At 41.2% G+C, this 20,215-nt stretch overlaps 1 protein-coding gene across 1 annotated transcript in view; it reads left to right on the top strand.

Annotated features, from left to right (window-relative positions):
* The window catches only part of LRRC1 (leucine rich repeat containing 1), a 170,474-nt gene that overhangs the window by 84,347 nt on the left and 65,912 nt on the right, over window positions 1-20,215 (top strand). The window contains exons 3-4 of the mRNA XM_075598172.1: window positions 8,851-8,929; window positions 13,668-13,757. Of these exons, the coding sequence (XP_075454287.1) occupies window positions 8,851-8,929; window positions 13,668-13,757 (169 nt within the window). The remainder of the gene's footprint in view (window positions 1-8,850; window positions 8,930-13,667; window positions 13,758-20,215) is intronic.

Raw genomic sequence — 20,215 nt, 5'->3', positions numbered from 1 at the left:
TGTGTTTGTGTGTAGAGAGAGGTGCTGCTGCATCTGTATGTACAATTTCCTTTTAATAAACTTGCAGTAAAAGCATAAGAATGTAGACCATCCTGCTGATAAAAATCAATATGACAACAAAAGTGTATCTTTTTTTATGAAAAAAATTAAAATAAGCTGACATTTAGCCTATAATAGTAATAATCCCCTCAGAACAGGGCATTACTGGCCAATAATGCCCTGGCTGGGTTAAAGTCTCTCGGCTTCGCCTCGGTCCTTCAACACTTCCAGCTAGGGCATTATTGGCCAGTAATGCCCTGTTCTTCTGGAATTATTTCTTAAATAGTGACTGTTTTTTGTTTTTATTAAACAGTTAATGCCATGTTTAATGAGTTTTAAAGCATCTTTTGATTTGTATAGCAGCTTTTAACCTCCTTCCTGAGCAGTGCAAGATCTTTGCAACACCTTACTGTTTGTGATCATTTGTTGCCAATATTCCCACCAGTTTGAACTAGAAACTGTAACAATAGATAGGGTTACCTTAGTAATATAAGGATACATTGTAGCTGCTGAGTTACACTGACTGAAGCTGCCATTATGTTAGTCACACAATCAGGAGTGTTACAGATTTATAACAGGAGCACCAAACAATTGCCATTTTAGGTAAGAATGTAGAATTATACAGTGTCACATGCTTTACATATAAAATAATAAAGAAAAATAAAGTTTAAAAGTATTGCTGTTTTATCGTGTGTACAAAATGCAGTTTTTCCAAATCAACTAAAGAGCTACGGTAATACATTTGTCTGGGTAGATTGAGAAATCAATCATTATTTGTAACTGTAGTAGAAACATTGTTCATGTCCCCCCTTCACAAGAACAAAACATGGCACACACAGGCCCAGTTTTAATATGCTGTGGGGGTGCTTCTAAATGTCATTTGAAGGGTACTTGCATCTTCCCTGGCATGGGAAAGCAGCCCCACAGCATCTGTCAAACGCGACAGTGAGTTTTGTCTGCTGCTTGAAGAAAATATTGTTGACTGTTGGGAAAGAAACAAGGCAGATTTCTAGATTACACTTTCTTTGTTCACGTTTATTTAGAAAGTACTGTATGTACTGAAGAGCAGAAACCATCTGAGGTCATTCTGTTTCTTTATCCATGCCAGCAGCGTTAATAGTGGGGCAGACTTTATTGTTCTACTGCTTTTAAATCAGCAATCCAAGTTGATTAAAAAAAAACACCCTCTTTTTAATTTTTACTTTTTTTTTAACCCAGGAATGAAGCAGGGGTCTCCGGAGCTGAACCCCACTAATCTGCACCGGGGAATCCCTGCTTCTGGAAGATACTTTCCGCCATAGTAGGTGCCAGTAGCTGCTCCGTGTGACGGTAGGGGGAAATATGGCTGCTGTTAATAAAGGTTAAGTCTGCCATTACCCCTGCCTGTCAGTAATACATTGGTATTGTATGATATATATATATATATATATTATATATTTCCAGCACCTCAGGAATCAGGGGTTAATATGTTTGCAGTAGAATTGTTGCAAATGTTATGTTGCAGTTCTACCCACCAATCAGGACCTGGGAATGTAGGCAGCTCCTGGCCCTGAGTGTTGTAATATTATGTTTTAAGTGTATAAAAAGGTGGGGAGGGAGACCCCTAGCAGACAGAGCCTGCATAGAGTTACATAGGTGTTGCTGTAACAGGGAGAAACTGCAGTGTCCACTCCAGTGCTGGTCTCCGGTCTGAAAACCAGTCCTGTAGGCACTTGGCAAAGAGAGAACAGGAGAAATCTCTGCAAGTAGGTCCCTGCAACTAGTTAGGCAGGGTATTCCCCAGTTGGGTATGTGTGATGTTTGTGTGTGTTGTATAGTTGGGGATATGTTTTTCCAATAAATTAATTTTATAAACTCTCGTGTTCTGTCTGGCGATATTGAGCCCTGGTACTAGTCCTGGTCTCCCGTGACACTCCGGTTGGGCTTTTACGTTTTTATTGCTCCTGCGCCAATAGGAGGCCGAACCCGATGCGTCACTGCTTCTTATTGGCATGCGTGGGTGCGGGGAGCTTTGAACAGCGGCTATTAGGTGATCCCTGGTAGCCGAGCAGAGCGGGTACCGCACTGAGGGAGAAGGAGCGGCTCAGTGAGTAAAGACACTGACTGGCATTGAGGGAGAAGGAGCGGCTCAGTGAGTAAAGACACTGACTGGCACTGAGGGAGAAGGAGCGGCTCAGTGAGTAAAGACACTGACTGGCACTGAGGGAGAAGGAGCGGCTCAGTGAGTAAAGACACTGACTGGCACTGAGGGAGAAGGAGCGGCTCAGTGAGTAAAGACACTGACTGGCACTGAGGGAGAAGGAGCGGCTCAGTGAGTAAAGACACTGACTGACACTGAGTTTGAAGCAGAGGAACCTGGTTCAATTCCCGGTGTCAGCTCCTTGTAACTTTGGGCAAGTCACTTTATCTCCCTGTGCCTCGGACACCCAAAAAACATAGATTGTAAGCTCCACGGGGCAGGGACTTGTGCCTGCAAAATGTCTCTGTAAAGCGCTGCATAAAACTAGCAGAGCTATACAAGAATATTATTATTACCTACTACAGAGGTAAATATCTCCGGAAGCAGTGGGTCCCCGTGGCTGAAATGAATGGGGTTCAGCTTCAATCCTGAGTAAAACAAAAAATGAGCACAAATCTCACAGGATTGCCGCTTTAAGGCAGGCAAAGATTATCACTGCTTGCAGAAAATAAAATCTGTCCGTCGCTGGACAGCAGGATTATGCTGCGTCTGGCATGTTCTGCATTGGCTTTCAGTATGTTTATAGTGTGACACAGGTAAGATGGTCTAACTCTTTTGTTCTTCACATGTTCAGACAGTGTATGCTGTAGGACAGGGGTGGCCAACTCCAGTCCTCAAGGGTCACCAACAGGTCAGGTTTTCATGATATCCCTGCGTCAGCACTGGTGTCTCTGTTAAAACAGTGATAGCCTTAAAACCTGACCTGTTGATGACCCTTGTAGACTGGAGCTTGCCACCCCTGACCAGAGTATCTGGACTAACTAAAGTGCGCTTGTTTTTGTTTTATTGTAGCGCTTTGTTACTGGAAGTCTTGAGTGTTTCTTATAATGTGACATGAGGTATTATCTTCCCAAAATCTTTGGCTTGTTTTCTGTGCAAAGTATGGTGTGTGCTGTGACGTGTGAGGTCAGAGAGGTTATTATACCGAGCATAGTAGGGAATACATAGTTATCAATTTGCAGTATACAAATAATTTCAATTTTGTACGCCTAAGGCCGCGCTTATAGTGCTGGCGACGCGACCGATGCCGTCGCAACTAGCGATAGTTGTAATTTGGTTTTTAGCCAATGATGTCACCAAAGGAGGCGGGCCGGGGTCTCTGGTTTAGAGACAGTCACATGTGGCGACTGTCTCTAAAAAATCAAATAGTCCCGCTTTGTCGCACTTACTATAAGCGCTGGCAACGGAGTAAATGTATTTGTTTTCGAGCAATGTCGTGTCGCCATCGCAAGGCACTATAAGCGCTATAGTCTTGGCTACATCGACGGCATGCTGCATCAAAACAAGTAGATGGGATCCGTGTGCCTATTGTCGGCATAACCGCGATGGCGCGACATCGCGACCAAATTGGCTGAAGTCAATAGATTTTGATATTTACTGCGATGGCCGCACCGAGACTGCAACAAGCCTGACGTCACCGCCACTTGCAGCCAGCGACATCGCAAACACTGAATTACAACTTTGGTGACGTCACCTGTCGCGTCGCGTCAATGTAGCCTGCACTATAAGCTCAGCCTTACTCTGGGGGGGTGGGGGGGCATTTCTGTTCGTTAAATATTAAACCTATTTGATTTGGCACATTGTAATAATACAACATTTATTTATAAAAATGTTTTACCAGGAAGTAATACATTGAGTTACCTCCCGTTTTCATGTATGTCCTGGGCATGCATACATGGTTATGTTAAATGAACAGGGTTATACAGTCAATGTACTTGTGCACAAAGTATCAATCTAAAAACATTACAAGAGGTCTCGTTAATCTAGTTCTAACAAATGTTAAACACAAGAAACACGTTGTGACTAATTCAGGGTTAAATAGCAGAGAACCTTGCTGTAATATAGAGAGCCCTGAAGGTCTGCTTCTTGAGTGGCTTGAGTAGGTTAGGAAATTGCTAGGACTTGAGAGAAAATCTTGAAGCTCCCATTGGAGTCCAAATCTTCATTCAATTCCATACTTGAAGTGGAGTAGCCTCTGAGCTCCTGATATAATCACCAAAGTAACAGGGACCTGTAAATCTGAGTTTATTGTATATGACATCCTCTTGCCATGTCAATAAACACAAGCCTGGATCCTGTGTGTAACTCGCTCTGTGTAAATGCCACCCAGTCTTTCTAAAGTATCAAAGGAAAATACAAGTCTTAATTATAGCAAAAGAAAACCTAACCGGGAAAAAAAAATCTCACTATGCATGGACCTTTTTTTATTAAGTTTTACTTCACTACTGCCCTGTTTTCATGTGCTTAAAGATGCACAAGGTTACATTGACTATTTTAGCTTGTGCAGACATTGGTAATTTATTGAATATTTAGGCCCTACCTAAAAAGATAGCTGTGTTACTCTAAGGTTATTTAGAAATAGACTGCTGGTCAACAGTAGAATAGTGATCTGGATGGGCTTTCTTTAGATCCAGGGTGGGCAACCCTGTCGCCATTCGCCATTTGTGGCGAATTAGCAGTCAAACTGTGGCGAATTGAGTAACTTTAAGTTTTTTCCCAAGCGCGAGTCCCCCCTCCTCTGGCATGCGCGAGCACTCCCCCGGCATGCGCGAGCACTCCCCCTGCATGCGCGAGCACTCCCCCTGCATGCGTGAGCACGCCGCAGTTTTTGAATGAAGCAGGGGCCGAGCAGCAGTCAGAAGACACCTGTGGTGGAGCATGTAGTGAGTGCGCGCCTGAGCACTCCATGTACCCCCAACCCGGAAGTGTTCCTTGTCTGCACTGATATACTTGATCCTCCACTGCGGCGCCACGCTCCTCTGATTCCTGACTCCTCTCTGGCTGTCCTCCTCCTGCTTCACTAATAACTGGTTGCCCTGCTTCAAGTTTACAGCAAAGGTGTGCATTTTAAACTGTTCTGTAACAGTGCACTGATTTGTATTTTTGCATTTAGGTGTATTAATTTTCTTTCTAATTAATGAACATATAACCTGCTTGACTCACCATGGCTGTGTATGTGTGTGTGTCTGGCTGGGTGTGTTTATGTGTGTGTGTGTGTCTGGCTGGGTGTGTGTGTGTCTGGCTGGGTGTGTGTGTATATGTGTGTGTGTGTCTGGCTGGGTGTGTGGCTGGGTGTGTGTGTGTGTGTGACTGGCTGTGTGTGTGTGTGTTACTGGCTGTGTGTGTGTGTGTGACTGGCTGTGTGTGTGTGTGTGTGTGTGTGTGTGTGTGTGTGTGTGTGTGTGTGTGTGTGTGTGTGTGTGTGTGTGTGTGTGTGTGTGTGTGTGTGACTGGCTGGCTGTGTGTGTGTGTGTGTGTGTGTGTGTGACTGGCTGTTTGTGTGTGTGTGTGTGTGTGTGTGACTGGCTGTGTGTGTGTGTGGCTGGCTGTGTGTGTGGCTGTGTGTGTGTGGCTGGCTGGGTGTGTGTGTGGCTGGCTGGGTGTGTGTGTGTGTGGCTGGCTGGCTGGGTGTGTGTGGCTGGCTGGGTGTGTGTGGCTGGCTGGCTGGCTGGCTGGCTGGCTGGGTGTGTGTGGCTGCGTGCGGGCAGCTGGCAATGGCTGCTTTTATCTTTGTTTTGTACCCAGTCACGTCCTGGCTGTGCCACTGATCATGGATTTTGGAGGGGATGAGATGAAGGGGGTGGGGGGGACTGAGAATATATAAATAACATACCACCCCACCGACTGTGTGTGTGCCTGGCTGTGTGTTTGTGGGTATGTGTGTTTTCATCATTTGCGTCTGACGCAGTTGTAACAGAGTAGTCAAAATGTTCATGTTTTCAATAAACTTGTTCAAACAATGTGTGTTTTAAATTTTCGCATGCGCAACCTAATACCTCAATTCTTACATGGTGTGGCTATTTTCACTTCTAATTCGCCACACCTGTGGCTAAATTGAAAAATAGGTTGCCCACCCCTGCTTTAGATCCTACTGTATGACACCAACGTTTGAAACATGACCATATAAATGAATGTCACATAGTTTGCCTGGAGTTAGTTGGAAGGTGTGCTTGTTTATCAGTTTGAATATTAAAAAGGATGTCATTTTGAGAGTTCTAATGATGGAACATCTTTAATACAATACTATATGTATTTAAACATACTGTATAATGCACCTCTTTTGATTTGGTTAACTTGTTAATGATGAAAACGATGCACTCCTTTTATAAATGGCAAACACCATGTACTAAATAATGTATGAGTTTCCATTAAAGAGATTTAATGTTCTCCTGTTCTCAGGACATATTTAAATCAGTAGAACATCTATAACTCAATGTGTTCATTAAAACCTTCCACAACATAACCTTTGGTGCATTGACAGTGGAGAGTCTGTGGAACAAAAATATTAATCTTCCACTTCTGGTGCATTGGCTGAAAAAGAAACGCACACAAAACAAATGTAAACTTTCTTTTGAATATACGTGTTTCTTTCTAAGTATGGAGAAAAAAATGTAAAAACGTGTTATTTCAATATATTGAGTTATTTGGATGCCGAGTCTCAAAATTAGAAATGCTAGCCACCTCTGAATAAATATGCCAGCAGTGTTCAAATTTCTATCTCTGTTTGAACTGTAGCAATGTATCTGAAGTAGTAAAAAAAATCCCTTATTTTCTAGTTTAAACTAATAAATCTGCATGAAAACCGTGGACATGAATACGTTACCAAGAAGGTTTAGTATGGGAAAGGGAAGTAACAATATGTATTCACTAATACTTTCCAGGTCCACTTGAAAACCATGCATACAGAACACAAACATCTTGGCTTACAGTGACATTTAAATTGTGAGAAACACAGGAAATATACAAGTGTGAGCTACAAATAGTTTGCGTATACAGTATGTAAAAAGTGCAATGATGTGCCTTTTTAAAGTGTACATTTTTGCAGCTGTAACCACAACTTTATGAACATTCTTTTGATCTACAGTAAGATATTTAGTAAATCCATGCAAACAGATTTGAATTTAATCCAATCAAAGTCAAGCAGCCAAGTTGCAAATCATTATGTTTGACTATAAAATAAATTATTCTGACAAGTGGAAACTCATAGTTCAATACTGCTGGCTATGTTTTCAAAGTCAAAAAGGAAGATTTATTTCCCTAAAAGGATGATAGAATGTGGGTTATCGTAGGAATGTGAGACTGTAACATTGTATTATGCATATAATAGCATTTTCTGGGTTGCTAAACTCAGTTTGGGAATCTTGAAAAAGAAGTAAAGACCAGCCAGACAAACCTGAATTTGTGCAGAAAAATGAGTGCGTTTATGTAGCAAGCCTCTTGTTTGCTTCACATTGTGACCTTCACCAAGGAGGAAGTACTACAGAATGCAAATGGCTTTTTCTGTACACAAAATTACTATGGCGTTCACATGTAGAGAAGGGCAAAACGGTCAAGATCCGTTTCCCGGAATTTCCTGAGCTTTCCCTTCAAAATCCGTTTTACGGTGTAAAATCCGTTGCCGGATTGTTCCACGTTTCAATCCATGCAGATTAATCCAAATCCGCCATTGAATACAATCTGCATGAATTTTTAAGGATCTGCAATCCGTTGGAGAATTTCTACAAATCCTCCAACGGATTGCGGAATCCAAGGATTAGATTGTCGAGGATTAAATAAATAAAAATCCGGAACAATGAATTGCCCTTTTTGAGACTGATTTGTGGAAATCCGCGAACCAGAGGAACCGCCCAATCCGAGGCAGATCCAAATCTGCAAATACATGTTGCCCATCTCTGTTCACAAGGATGAAAAAACACACTTATGTCACAATGCAAAGCATATGCTATCACTAAGTTTTTTCATGTTGGAGTTCAAACTCTAATTCTACAACGAATATGGTTGTGGTAGTAGAGTACCATGTACACCTGTGCAATAAAAACTGTTTTATGCTTCCTTTAAATAAATGATGCAAAACACATTGCAATATATGTAAAGATAAGTCTATAGGTATGTATGTGAATAGCTTTAAAAAATAAGCTGCAGTTACTCACCCTTACGTTTTGTTACTTTTTATTTTGCGAAAAATACTTGTTCTGAAAAGAGATTTATCGTTGCCATGCCTCAAGGACTTTTTAATATCTACAATATTATACTTGCTATCGGATGAAATTAACTAAAACCCATTATTTTCGTTCTTTGGGAGTATTTAGATATTATTGTTTCTACTAACCCTTACTACATTTTTTTTTTAGTTGATCCGATATAGATAATATAAAACAATACAAATGACCGTATGTGTGTGTTTATTTGTTCTGTATTCCACATCCTTCTATTTTCTTCACTCGTTTAGCTGATTCAGATCATGTAAGAGTAATGAATCTCATCTGAACATAACTGTGCCTTAACTAAATTGAAAAGTAAGAAAATGTGTGATTTTGTACAGTATTTAATCTCTATTCAATCCTCAATAATCTGTTCACATGTACTAATGTTTATTGATTGGAAACTCTCCCGAGCAGGGCCCACATTACCTTTTTGTATCTGTCTGTGAACGTTCGTCCTTATTTGTATGTAACAGTTTATGTAATCATCAAATCTCTGTATGCCATTGCACCACACCGCGGAATATGTTGGTGCTTTACCAATAAACGATCATTATAATGTTATTGAACCCTATTTTGCTTGATTTGCAGATATCCCAGAAATTCCAGAAAGCATCTCTTTTTGCAAAGCACTCCAAGTGGCTGACTTCAGCGGAAACCCACTAACCAGGTAACACTGTTAAGCTGTAGTTTGCATTGCAACAAGTATACAATCTATTTACTGTGCCGTAGGCTATTGACTGGTTGACCCAATGTTTACCTGATATTCCTTATTGGACACATGGTGCAGACTTCTTTTCCTGTGACCTTCAACATAGAAAGCGCTTAACTTAATGTACTATTCATTTTTGACAGGTGTGTTGAAGAAAATGTGGCGCTAGATGCCAGGGGGGAAATGATGTTTGTAAAGGGAAAGGCCTTGCCCGACACTGCAAAAATAGAGATCAGATAAAACTAGAGAAATGTGTACAGATGTAAACATGCAGGTATATGCAACCAGTGTCGCCACCGTTTTTAACCTCTTGTTTGATGCATGAGTGAAAAAGTATTTTTTTTAGGAGCATGACTGATGGCATAGAAGCAACAATGTGCATGAGGTAAAGTTGAAAGTAGTGTGGGCATGTTTAGGTATATGTATAAATGTTTGTGTTTTTTTTTTTTTTTTTTTAATTTTTTCGTGAAAAAAAGCGGTGCGTCTCCAGAGCTGAACCCCGTTAATTTGATCTCTGAGGCCCCCGTGCTTCCAGAGATGCAGACCTCCATTTGTGGTGCCGGTACCATCTCCGGCTGGGGTTTAAAGCTCCCATTTCACGTGGGTCAATAGGAAGCCAAAACAGATGTCACGGATTCCTATTGCCCCGCTATGAAACGTGGCCATTATATGAACCTTGCTATCTGAGCAGAGCGGCTACTGGCACCTCGTACGGAGGTATCTTCAGAAGTGAGGGGGGGGGGGCTGCGGATGCGCCGGAGCTGAAATAAATGGGGGTTCAGTTCCGGAGATGCCCTGTTTAATCCGATGTTAAAAATAAATACAAATTCTCCCCCTAAAAATGTAATGCTTGGACTGCCTCTTTAGTGGGTTACTTTTGAATAAGTGTTTCTGGTAACCGCGCAACAGAGTAAAAAAACCAATTGAAAGTGGTTTATAGCCGCACATTTCCATATATGCAATATGGTTTCTTTATTGGGCACTTCTGTTTTCTAATGCTTATTTTAATGTTTGTTAATGACTTACAGAACTTGTCATTTTACTATGTTTTTATTTCTGATTGGTTGGAATTGCTTGGAAAACGCCTTGTGATTCAGTGGTGTGAGCGAGTTATTGATTAGTGTGAGTCATGTGCTTAGTCACAGTGTGTCAGCTGAGTGTTGGTTATTGCTGGTTAACCAGCTACTTAATGGCTTCTTGCCTTTTTCCCTTGAGGATTGATATAGAACCAAGTAAGAGGGTGGGACTACTGATATCTTCTATTACGGGAATAGGAGAATGTATGCAAGACTAATAAAACAACACAGCTGCAAAACTGTAGGCTTTTTTTTTAATGAAGTTTAGTGGACAAATAGAGACAGATAACATTTCCGGGCCTGAAGGGTGATCAGATGAAAGGGCTGCTGCCTTGAAACGTTCTGTTCCTATTTTCCACTAAGCTTCATTAAAAAGCCTATATATTTTCAGCTAATTGTGAGCTATTTCATTAATGTGCTGCATACTCTCCTGTTCCTATATACACGAGTGGTTTAGCCAGACCTGCTCTATATGCCTGAGCATCTTGCTTTGCATCCTGAACTATTTCCTAGAATCAAATGAAAGTTGTGTGCAGTTCTATCTCCCCGTTTATCGTCTATTATGCAAATTGTAACTTTTTCTTTTGTGCATATCTTACTGGGTGTTTCTATGTTCTGCTCTTGGATAAAGCAATTTTAGCTGCGACATTGAGAAATGTAAACTGCTTCATACTCTGCATATTGCAGTACAGTTTGTAGCCATGACTGCACTTGTTGACGCAGCTGAAACGATCGAGTAATCTGGCACCGTGTCCAAGTAGTTACCTGTATATTCGTACAGTAGTTCAAGTAAACATTTTGACATGAGCAAATGTATTCTCGCTGTCATATCATAGCACACTGCAAATGGCTAGTTTCATCATTGGGACAAATGGCACGTACAGTACACTTGACAAAACCTATAGTGATGTTACAGTAATGGAGACACATTTTGTAAACCAGCATAGCTAAAGGGCTGTATTTCTCCAGGCGACCACGGCAGAGATTTTATCTGCAGAATGATTAGGTTATTAGTCATGTATAGTAGTAGAAACTGTGTCAGCAGAGCCTTTAATAGGCTTGTGCTTTGCTAAGCTTGCAGTAGAATCTGTTTTAGTCAGTCGGAGGCTGTCAAGAGGAATATGTCAACAGAGGTTACTTTGAGCGATGAGCGTTTTGAACAAAATAAATTATATTGTTCTGCAGTGCTACTATGTGGAATATGTGCTGTTACTAAAATGAGTACTTATTTATTTTAGTTACACACAGACCATCTTTTTGTGGCAATCCTGGTATCCAGCACAAAGCAGCAGGCCGCCCTGATAGCCTTTTTATTGTTTTAAATGTAATTTACTTTTAAAGGAGCCGTTCCCCACTCTACTCTTCTACCCCATTGTATTTGTTGCATGTAGCAGGGGGTCTCTGGAGCTGAGCCACGTTAATTTCAGCTCTGGAAACCCCCTGCTTCCCAAGATGGCTCCGGTAAAGTCCCTTCCGGGATAAACAAAATGGAGGTTAATCTCTTGCATCACGTGGGCCAATACCAAGACTTCCTATTGACTTGCTTTATACAAGAAAAGACAGAAATGCCCAGCGCTACATACAATGTGACAAAATACATACTGCAATACTTCAGTTCTGATATTGTCATGAGTAAGGCTCATTTAGTTAAACCCTTTGGCCAAAGCGTTATAAGCCTGCAGCCACGTCACGGCATACCCAATCTGCAGGTCCTAAAACTACCTGATAAAAATCTCATGTACCTCTGTGAGCGGAAGAATGACCATATTGGAACCGTAAAAACAGGAACATGAAAAAAACTGCTACTCGGAAAGTGAGGTGGGGCGAGCTTAAACCCTGGGGGGGGGAGGGGGTGGAGGGGCCACTAACCTCCAAACAACTGATATCAGCTGCAAATCAAAATCAATAAACACACAATATCCCACCACATAATTTATAAAGCATCTATATTGTGTCAAAAAGGAGAGCTACAGAGCGTGGCCAAATGCAAACAACAAAAGACAAAAATGTCCAAAGCTACATACGTTATATAAGGGTTAAACCTCCATGAAGTACCGGCAGCACCTTTTTAGGTAAGCATCTCCCGGGCACATGGGGTCCCACAGGACTTGTAAGGAGACAGATTATAGTGATGACTGTTAGGCACATTGTTTTTGACCAGTTATGTGGGACTGCCCCTGTAAGCATCTGTAGTTATTTGTAGATCACTGACATAAGGTTTTGTGACTCTATCTTTTAAGTCAGGGATGCGCAAACTTCCTGCACTGCGCCTCCCCCTGCGTCGCGTCCCCCCTTACATCAAATGTAGCCTCAAATGGTGCGTGGTTTCACGTGACCCCCGGCGTCATTTGATGATGCGTCTCCATAGCAACGGGCATAAGTGAGCCACTCCCGCCAAACAAGAAGTCTCGCGCACCACTGTTCTAGGTTGAACATATCCTACATCTTCTACAATACATGGTTTTTAAGCAATTCAAATAATCAAATATCGGTTCAAAATTAGATAGTTTGCATTTTAATTATTTTTGACAGTAAAGAATCTCAATATAGCCTACAAATAAAGTGTTTTTAGGGTTTGCTAGTTTTGAGAAATTTGTGTGTGTGTGTGTGTGTGTGTGTGTGTGTGTGTGTGTGTGTGTGTGTGTGTGTGTGTGTGTGTGTGTGTGTGTGTGTAAACAGCTGAGATTTCTTGTGCATGTGGCAATCCTGGATCAATAGTTGCAAAGTTCTTTTTTTTACAATACTTTTTTTTATTTTTATAGTATGATGTGTAATGAATTGTCATGTATAACAGTACAGGTCTCATTGATTTCCACTTAACCACAGTAGTGTTTTTGCGCTTACTGTGGAAAATCCCATTCTAGTAAGAAGCATTAGTACAAGTGAATCACTAACTAGATTTAGTGCATGAGATCCAGTGTGTGGGGTGCAAGGTTGTCCTGGATATCCAGGAGACTTAATTACTGTAGTAACGTACCATTAAAGCAAAATTGTCTGTACAGCCGTTATATTTAAAGTGTTCAGTAGTCTTAGTTATCCACATCCTTCAATATTGCACAACTTTGACCCAGAACAAATATGACAAGCATTCTTTCTTTTTCTAATGATCTTTAACTTTCTGTTGACAGTTTTTGTTATTCCAGTACAGGCATACCCCGGTTTAAGAACACTCACTTTAAGTACACTCGCGAGTAAGTTCATATCGCCCAATAGGCAAACAGCAGCTCGCGCATGCGCCTGTCAGCACGTCCTGAACAGCAATACCGGCTCCCTACCTGTACCGAAGCTGTGCGCAAGCGGGGAGACTATAGAGCCTGTTACAAATGCGTTATTTGCATCAGTTATGCACGTATTTGACGATTGTAGTACAGTACATGCATCGATTAGTGGGGAAAAGGGAGTGCTTCACTTTAAGTACATTTTCGCTTTACATACATGCTCCGGTCCCATTGCGTACATTAATGCGGGGTATGCCTGTATATAGTGAATGCCACTATTTGTGTTTTTTGTTGTAGTCTGTAAGTTTCAGCCTAGAAAATATATACCCATCTGCCATCTTTAGTGCTATTTCGTGTAAGATTTACATGTAATGTATAACTGTATACACTGTATTTCTCCAGGTTACCGGAAAGCTTCCCAGACCTTGAAAGCCTCACATGCCTTTCCATTAATGACATCTCACTGCAAGCGCTCCCTGAAAATATTGGGAAGTAAGTATTCCAAATGTCAGATTTAATGGTTGCCCAGAAAGATACATGGGGTTGTGACATGTCTTCCGGTGTCTATTAAAAGTTGTATTTGTCATGAAACAAATCTTTTTGCTGTTGCTTAAATGGAGTGAATTATGAAGGATATGAATAACGTTTAATGTCCGTAAACCTGAATCAACCTGTACCAGCAGCACTCTTCTGTCACTGATAAAGAATATGTTTAGGAATAAGTTGAAACACAAACAAGGGAGTCATTCTTCAGCTGGTTTTTACTAATTGGTACGGTGCGAGCCATCCCAAGGGCTATCCTCACATAAAAAAGACAAAGTTCCAAACCGATATATTCTCCCTATGCAGGGGAGTGGCTTACATTTAGTAACTTGTGATTGGATAGAGGGATACATCTAGGACACCAATATGTTTGTCTATAGTGCGCATGTGCCCAATCGGACAATTGGCGCTTCGCGAGACAACCAAGTTTGAATTTCCCGCACGACGGCCAAGTCACGTACGTGGTTTGCCCAATGACGGCGAACCAGCTCCGTGACGCCACAGCCGCGGCCCCCGGCACGCCTCCCCGTCGCCTCTGCCTTCAGGACACAAATCTCTACTGCTTGAGGCGAGCGTGACGCCGCGCCAACGCGCACCCGCACGCTTCCACTAGGGCCGAGGCCCAAGTCAAACTTCTTTGCATTTTGTCACTGAAATTGTGTGTTCATTTTTATGATTCACATTGAATTAAACACTTTTGACAGTAACGGCATTTAGATACTTTAAAATCCAAATGATATGTATCTTACTTTAGTTATCACAAGTTAATGATATCGTGTAGTCCAGTGATAGTATGGACATTTCAACAGAACAATAAATGATACTCTCAAATCTTTCATTGAATTAAAAACCTCACCATCGCAAAATGCCATTTCTGTGACAAAACACGCAGAAGTTTTACTTACAATGCGCGTGCTCAGCGCACACACTTTTTTTTTTTTTTGTAGTTTTATACGCAGGTATTTACAATACTTCAAAACCAGCCATTTTAATAATGAACATAGATGGGTGAACGTTTTGCCATAGTTCAAATCGTGGCAAAAACGGCATTTCTTCGCAAATTAGACTTTTCACGAATTTGGCTAAGTTAAAAAAAAAAAAGTCGCCTCTATTTTTGAAAAGCGAAAATTTGCTTAAGTGAGAAACTTAAAAATAAATACATGGAAGAGTTTTGTGCTTAATTGCTTGCCATGCAAGGTTTTTGAATAACAAAAGGTTCGAACAAACTTTTGCGGGTTTGCGAAGAAATAGAAAATTTTGTCTGAAAGTTTGTGGATTGAGCTTTGGCAAGTTTGATAGGTTTTAATTGGGTGACGCTGAAAACGTTTTTTAAATCTGGTTTTAACATTTTGTCTTGATGGTGCAAGTAATGTGAAACGTGCGCAGGTTTTCCCCACCCATCTTTTGTCCTTTTTCGTTGTTGAAGTCCGATTTTGACCTTATTACTGGATTGAAGCAGGATCGAATACTGAATTGAAGCAACAAGGTTGATGGTCCTATCCCAATTCATTGTCCCGTTGTTACTGAAAACAAAGCAACACAATTAAAGATTTTCAAAAGTACTTTAAAATATAGTCAGATTAGGTTTAAATTAACAAATTTAAAATACTTATCACTTCTGTACATTTATTCTAGTCCTGAGTTGGATTGCATATTTAAAGCATTTGAGATAATTGGCAGCTGGCAACCCTGTTCCTTGTATACATGGCATAGTTGCTTTATAATGGCAAATCCAACGGTTAATTAAACCCCAGGCCACAGAAATAAATGGCAAGAAAAAAAAGCAGAAATGTGCATGTTTAAAGCTTTCGTATCACACTGTTTAGTTAATTCTCCAACACATGCCTGCAGGGCATCATTAGACAGTAGTACACAGCTGTCCCTTTTGATGGTATAGTTGATGTCACAAGCATACAGCTTTTGTTGGGGGTTATTAAAAGTAATATTGGGTACAGTGTAGTGGCATACATTTTCTAATATGTAATGGGTTATATTGTGCAATATCAGAGGGTTTTTATTTATGTTATATAAAAACACAAAACACAGTCAATAACACAGCGCCTATTTATTAAAACAGTAATTATCTTCTGTCACCTAAACATAACTTTTAGTATTCCATCGTATTTTTTTTCTATCTTATCTATCACTCATTCCCAATTGTGAAAATATTAACCAGTACTTCACTAGTATGTGATAACTTTTTTTTATTGTTTATAAAGACAAGCTTTTGCTTGATGACTCTCTTTGGGTAACGTGGTACTTTTAATTTCATCACCTCTTTTGAGATTGTAAGCTCCTCCCAATATGTTGGTGCATTATGAATAAACAATACTCATTTTTGCACAATTGTAACACGGCTTCCCCATTCTAAATTTCAACTAAATTCCGTCCTAGAAACTCAAGTTCTCCTATTACCTCTCTGTTTGTTTTTTTTGCCCATACCTTGTACAAGATAGGATTTGTGTCACATTTCTTTTAATCCACCATAATCATTACTGTGCCCTTAATACCCTCCAAGAGCCTTGGCAAGCCCCAGCACTCCAGGCTACCTCTATGACCTTCAAAGAAAGTCATACTACTTTTGCTGCTTTTCTATGGGGGAGATGGCTCCATTGTAGCAGTGAACATGATCAAGACAAAAGTGGAGGATGCTCCAGTTCCGTTTCATTAGGCTGTCCATGACCATGTGATTTGCTACCAAAGTAATCACATGGTTAAGGCTGATGTTTCTTGTTTGCAACTGCTTCACAATGGGGAGGGAGGGAGGGGGTTGTCAAGTTCAAATTGTCATGTCCAAAAGCACAAAATAACTATCTTTAAAGGGTTCCCTCATTCTGTACTTGTTTTTTCAAGCAGAGTTAAGCAGAGCAGGCAGCAATTTCAAAGGGAAACATCAATGTGCTCATTCGTGTGATCAACAAACCCCCCCCCCCTCCCCTTATTTAGTTTTTTTTTTTACGATTTTAACACTGTGGTGTCTATACATCAGTGGTGCAATTCATTAAAAGACACGGAGCAAATATTTGCATCGGAGTCGATTTTTGCCTCAGCAATTTCTGCATGAAACATATTAATCTATAGCGAGCAGTTTAATTTGAGGCAAAGAGAGGAAAACTGCACCAGCGATAAGCTCACCTTTTAGATACATTATTATACTGTCCCTCCCCAGCACATCCTACAACTAATCTCTAAAACACTCCTGGCATGAGCAGAGCAGTTTGGGGGACGAGGGGACGGGAGAGGGAGAGAGGGAGAGAGGGAGAGAGGGAGAGAGGGAGAGAGAGGGAGAGAGGGAGAGAGGGAGAGAGGGAGAGAGAGGGAGAGAGAGGGAGAGAGAGGGAGAGAGAGGGAGAGAGAGGGAGAGAGAGGGAGAGAGAGGGAGAGAGAGGGAGAGAGAGGGAGAGAGAGGGAGAGAGAGGGAGAGAGAGGGAGAGAGGGGGAGAGAGGGGGAGGGAGGGAGAGGGAGGGAGAGGGAGGGAGAGGGAGAGAGAGGGAGGGGGGGAGAGGGGGAGAGATATATATATATATAGAGGGGGAGGGATATATATATATATATAGAGGGGGAGGGATATATATATATATAGAGGGGGAGGGATATATATATATATATAGAGGGGGAGGGATATATATATATAGAGGGGGAGGGATATATATATATAGAGGGGGAGGGATATATATATATAGAGGGGGAGGGATATATATAGAGGGGGAGGGGGAGAGATATATATAGAGGGGGAGGGGGAGAGATATATATAGAGGGGGAGGGGGAGAGATATATATAGAGAGGGAGAGATATATATAGAGGGGGAGGGGGAGAGATATATATAGAGGGGGAGGGGGAGAGATATATATAGAGGGGGAGGGGGAGAGATATATATATAGAGAGGGAGAGATATATATAGAGGGGGAGGGGGAGAGATATATATGGATGTTATTAACTCATTGAACCACTGCATATAGGACTCCCCCCTGTCTGTATAAGTGATTTTTGGAATGTTTTGAATAGCAAAGGTTATTTGTTAATTGTGTGCTGTTAATTGTTCTGCTTGTAACAGGCAGATTTATTGGGGGGGAGGTCATGTGACTGTTGGATGTATAAATCTGAAATCATTTAAGGGAAACATTGCAGGGTAGCATTGCAATTTAAAGTGGTTATTTTTAAGTGAGTCATGTAGTTGACAAAACCCCATCTCTTTTTGGGAACCCCTGAGCCCTAACAGGTGTCTGCCTTGTCGTGGCTTACAACGCTGTGGCCAAAGGGTTAAACTAAATGACCTTTTTTCAAGAGAATATATAAGTATTTTACTGTGTATTTTTGTCATATTGGATGAAGCATTGGGCTTCTCGATCGTTTGTTGTAGTCATGTAGTTAGACATTAGTTGGACTACAGGTGCACTGGAAGCTGGAACTTTCTGCACACTTGTCTACACAAGGCAACAAACGGTGATCTGATCACACTATTATCCCATACTTGTTAGCCTGCACAATTTACCCCCCCCATACACTTTATTTACTGCAGCCTCTTTCAACCTTGACTGCACACAACTGCCTCTCCTATTCTCCCCCACCCCTCTCTGCAAACCTTGAACAGACCCTAGCATTGCAAATACTGCAAAACATTTTGGCAAGGAAAAGGCACACCTCTGCTGTTTGTTCTGCACACACGCACTTGGCTCACAACAGCTTCATGCAAAGTTCCCTTGATCATGAACTTGCTAATTATTTGAACTCTGTCCTTTATTGTGACCTCATGAAAATGTTCCTCTATCCACTACAAACTCCTCCCTCCTGGCCCACACCTAATATCATCATACACCCTAGATTACGCAAAAGCCTTGCATTATCTACTGAATGTTGGTGGAGAACTGTGAAAACCAGCACATCAACCACTACTCCTAATGGCAAACATCACAAATGTTCAACTTACAAAAAACTACAGGTACTCATTGTTATTTATACTGTTATTCTCCTTAACAGGTGATATTGAACGTATCCCAGACCCCCCTTTTCAACTCTGTCTCATACCCCTGAGAATACCCCTTTCAAATTCCAAAAATGTCCATCTGTCGCCCATATAACTATCTGAATCTTGCTGCCCAAACTGGATGAACTAAGGGCATTGTGCCTTATGCATAAACCCAAAGCCATCGTTCTTACAGAGACATCGCTAACTCATAAAACCCTTGATGCAACTACTTTCAGTGGCCATGCAATAGTGTACTGTTTAAGGAAAATCAGATCACCTCAATCAAGCCCTAAAGTTCTCCTCACTAGAACATTTACAATCTTTAACCCACAACAGTTTCTGGCTGACCTTACCAGCTGCCCTTGGTACAGAATCGACTTAATTCCCAATTCCGCACTCGACTAATTCCAATCTGAGTTGTTAAAACTTGGTGATACCCATGCTCCACTACGCAGAATAAGAGTATGGGGGGCCCACCTTCCATTGGTAACAACCAACCTGATATCGCTCTACCATCTTAGGGATGGGTTGTGGAAAAGCCACAAAGTAACTGGCACCAAGAATCTTAACTACAGATGCTTGCTGAATATGTGCACAAGACACGCAAAAGCACAATATTACTCTGACAATCTTCATCAGAATGCATCACATCCAGCTAACTTCTGGAAGGTTATCAACAATATATTCCAGCTTTCAAGCCATCAACAACCATGTAATATCACTAAGGAGGATATTACCCAGGCAAATCCCACTGACATTGCAAATGCATTCAATGAGTACTTTGTGGGGTGTGCTACTAACTTATTAGCAAAATGAAACCCAAATCATAAACATGAACCTTATTCTGTGAGTACTCCCATAGCCCCACCCTCTCCCAACACTGCCCACAATTTTCAATTCGTCCCAGCATCTGAAGAGGAGATTACACAAGCGCTGCTCAAATTAAAACTAAGCAGCCAATGTGGACCTGACCTACTGCAATCTTAGTTCCTACGACTTACTGCCCCAGCCATTGCCAAACCGCTAGCTTCCCTAATCAACTCTATTTTGTCTTCATGCCATATCACTATGATCTGGAAAACTGCCAGTGTTGTCCCAATCTTCAAAAGTGGGGACAAACACACTGTCTCAAACTACAGGCCAATCTCTCTTCTCCAAATACTATCCAAAGTCATGGAAAAATGTTTTCACTTCCAATTAAGCGATTACTATACCAAAACAAATTTCCCTAGCCAATTCCAGTCTGGCCTTCGTCCCAAACACTCCACGGTAACTACCCTGCTAAAAGTTTGCAATGAGATCCAGTGTGGAATGGAACTGGGACAACTTACTGGTGTAATATTCCTAGATTTTGCAAAGGCTTTTGATAGTTGATCGTGTTATCTTGCTAAAACAAAACTCCAGTGCTCTGGAATAGGGAAGCATGCTTTAAACTGGTTT

This window comes from Ascaphus truei, chromosome 4 (genome assembly GCF_040206685.1).
Source record: "Ascaphus truei isolate aAscTru1 chromosome 4, aAscTru1.hap1, whole genome shotgun sequence".
Lineage (NCBI taxonomy): Eukaryota > Metazoa > Chordata > Amphibia > Anura > Ascaphidae > Ascaphus > Ascaphus truei.
Note: the sequence above shows the minus strand (reverse complement) of the source record. Positions and strands in the feature narration are given on the sequence as shown.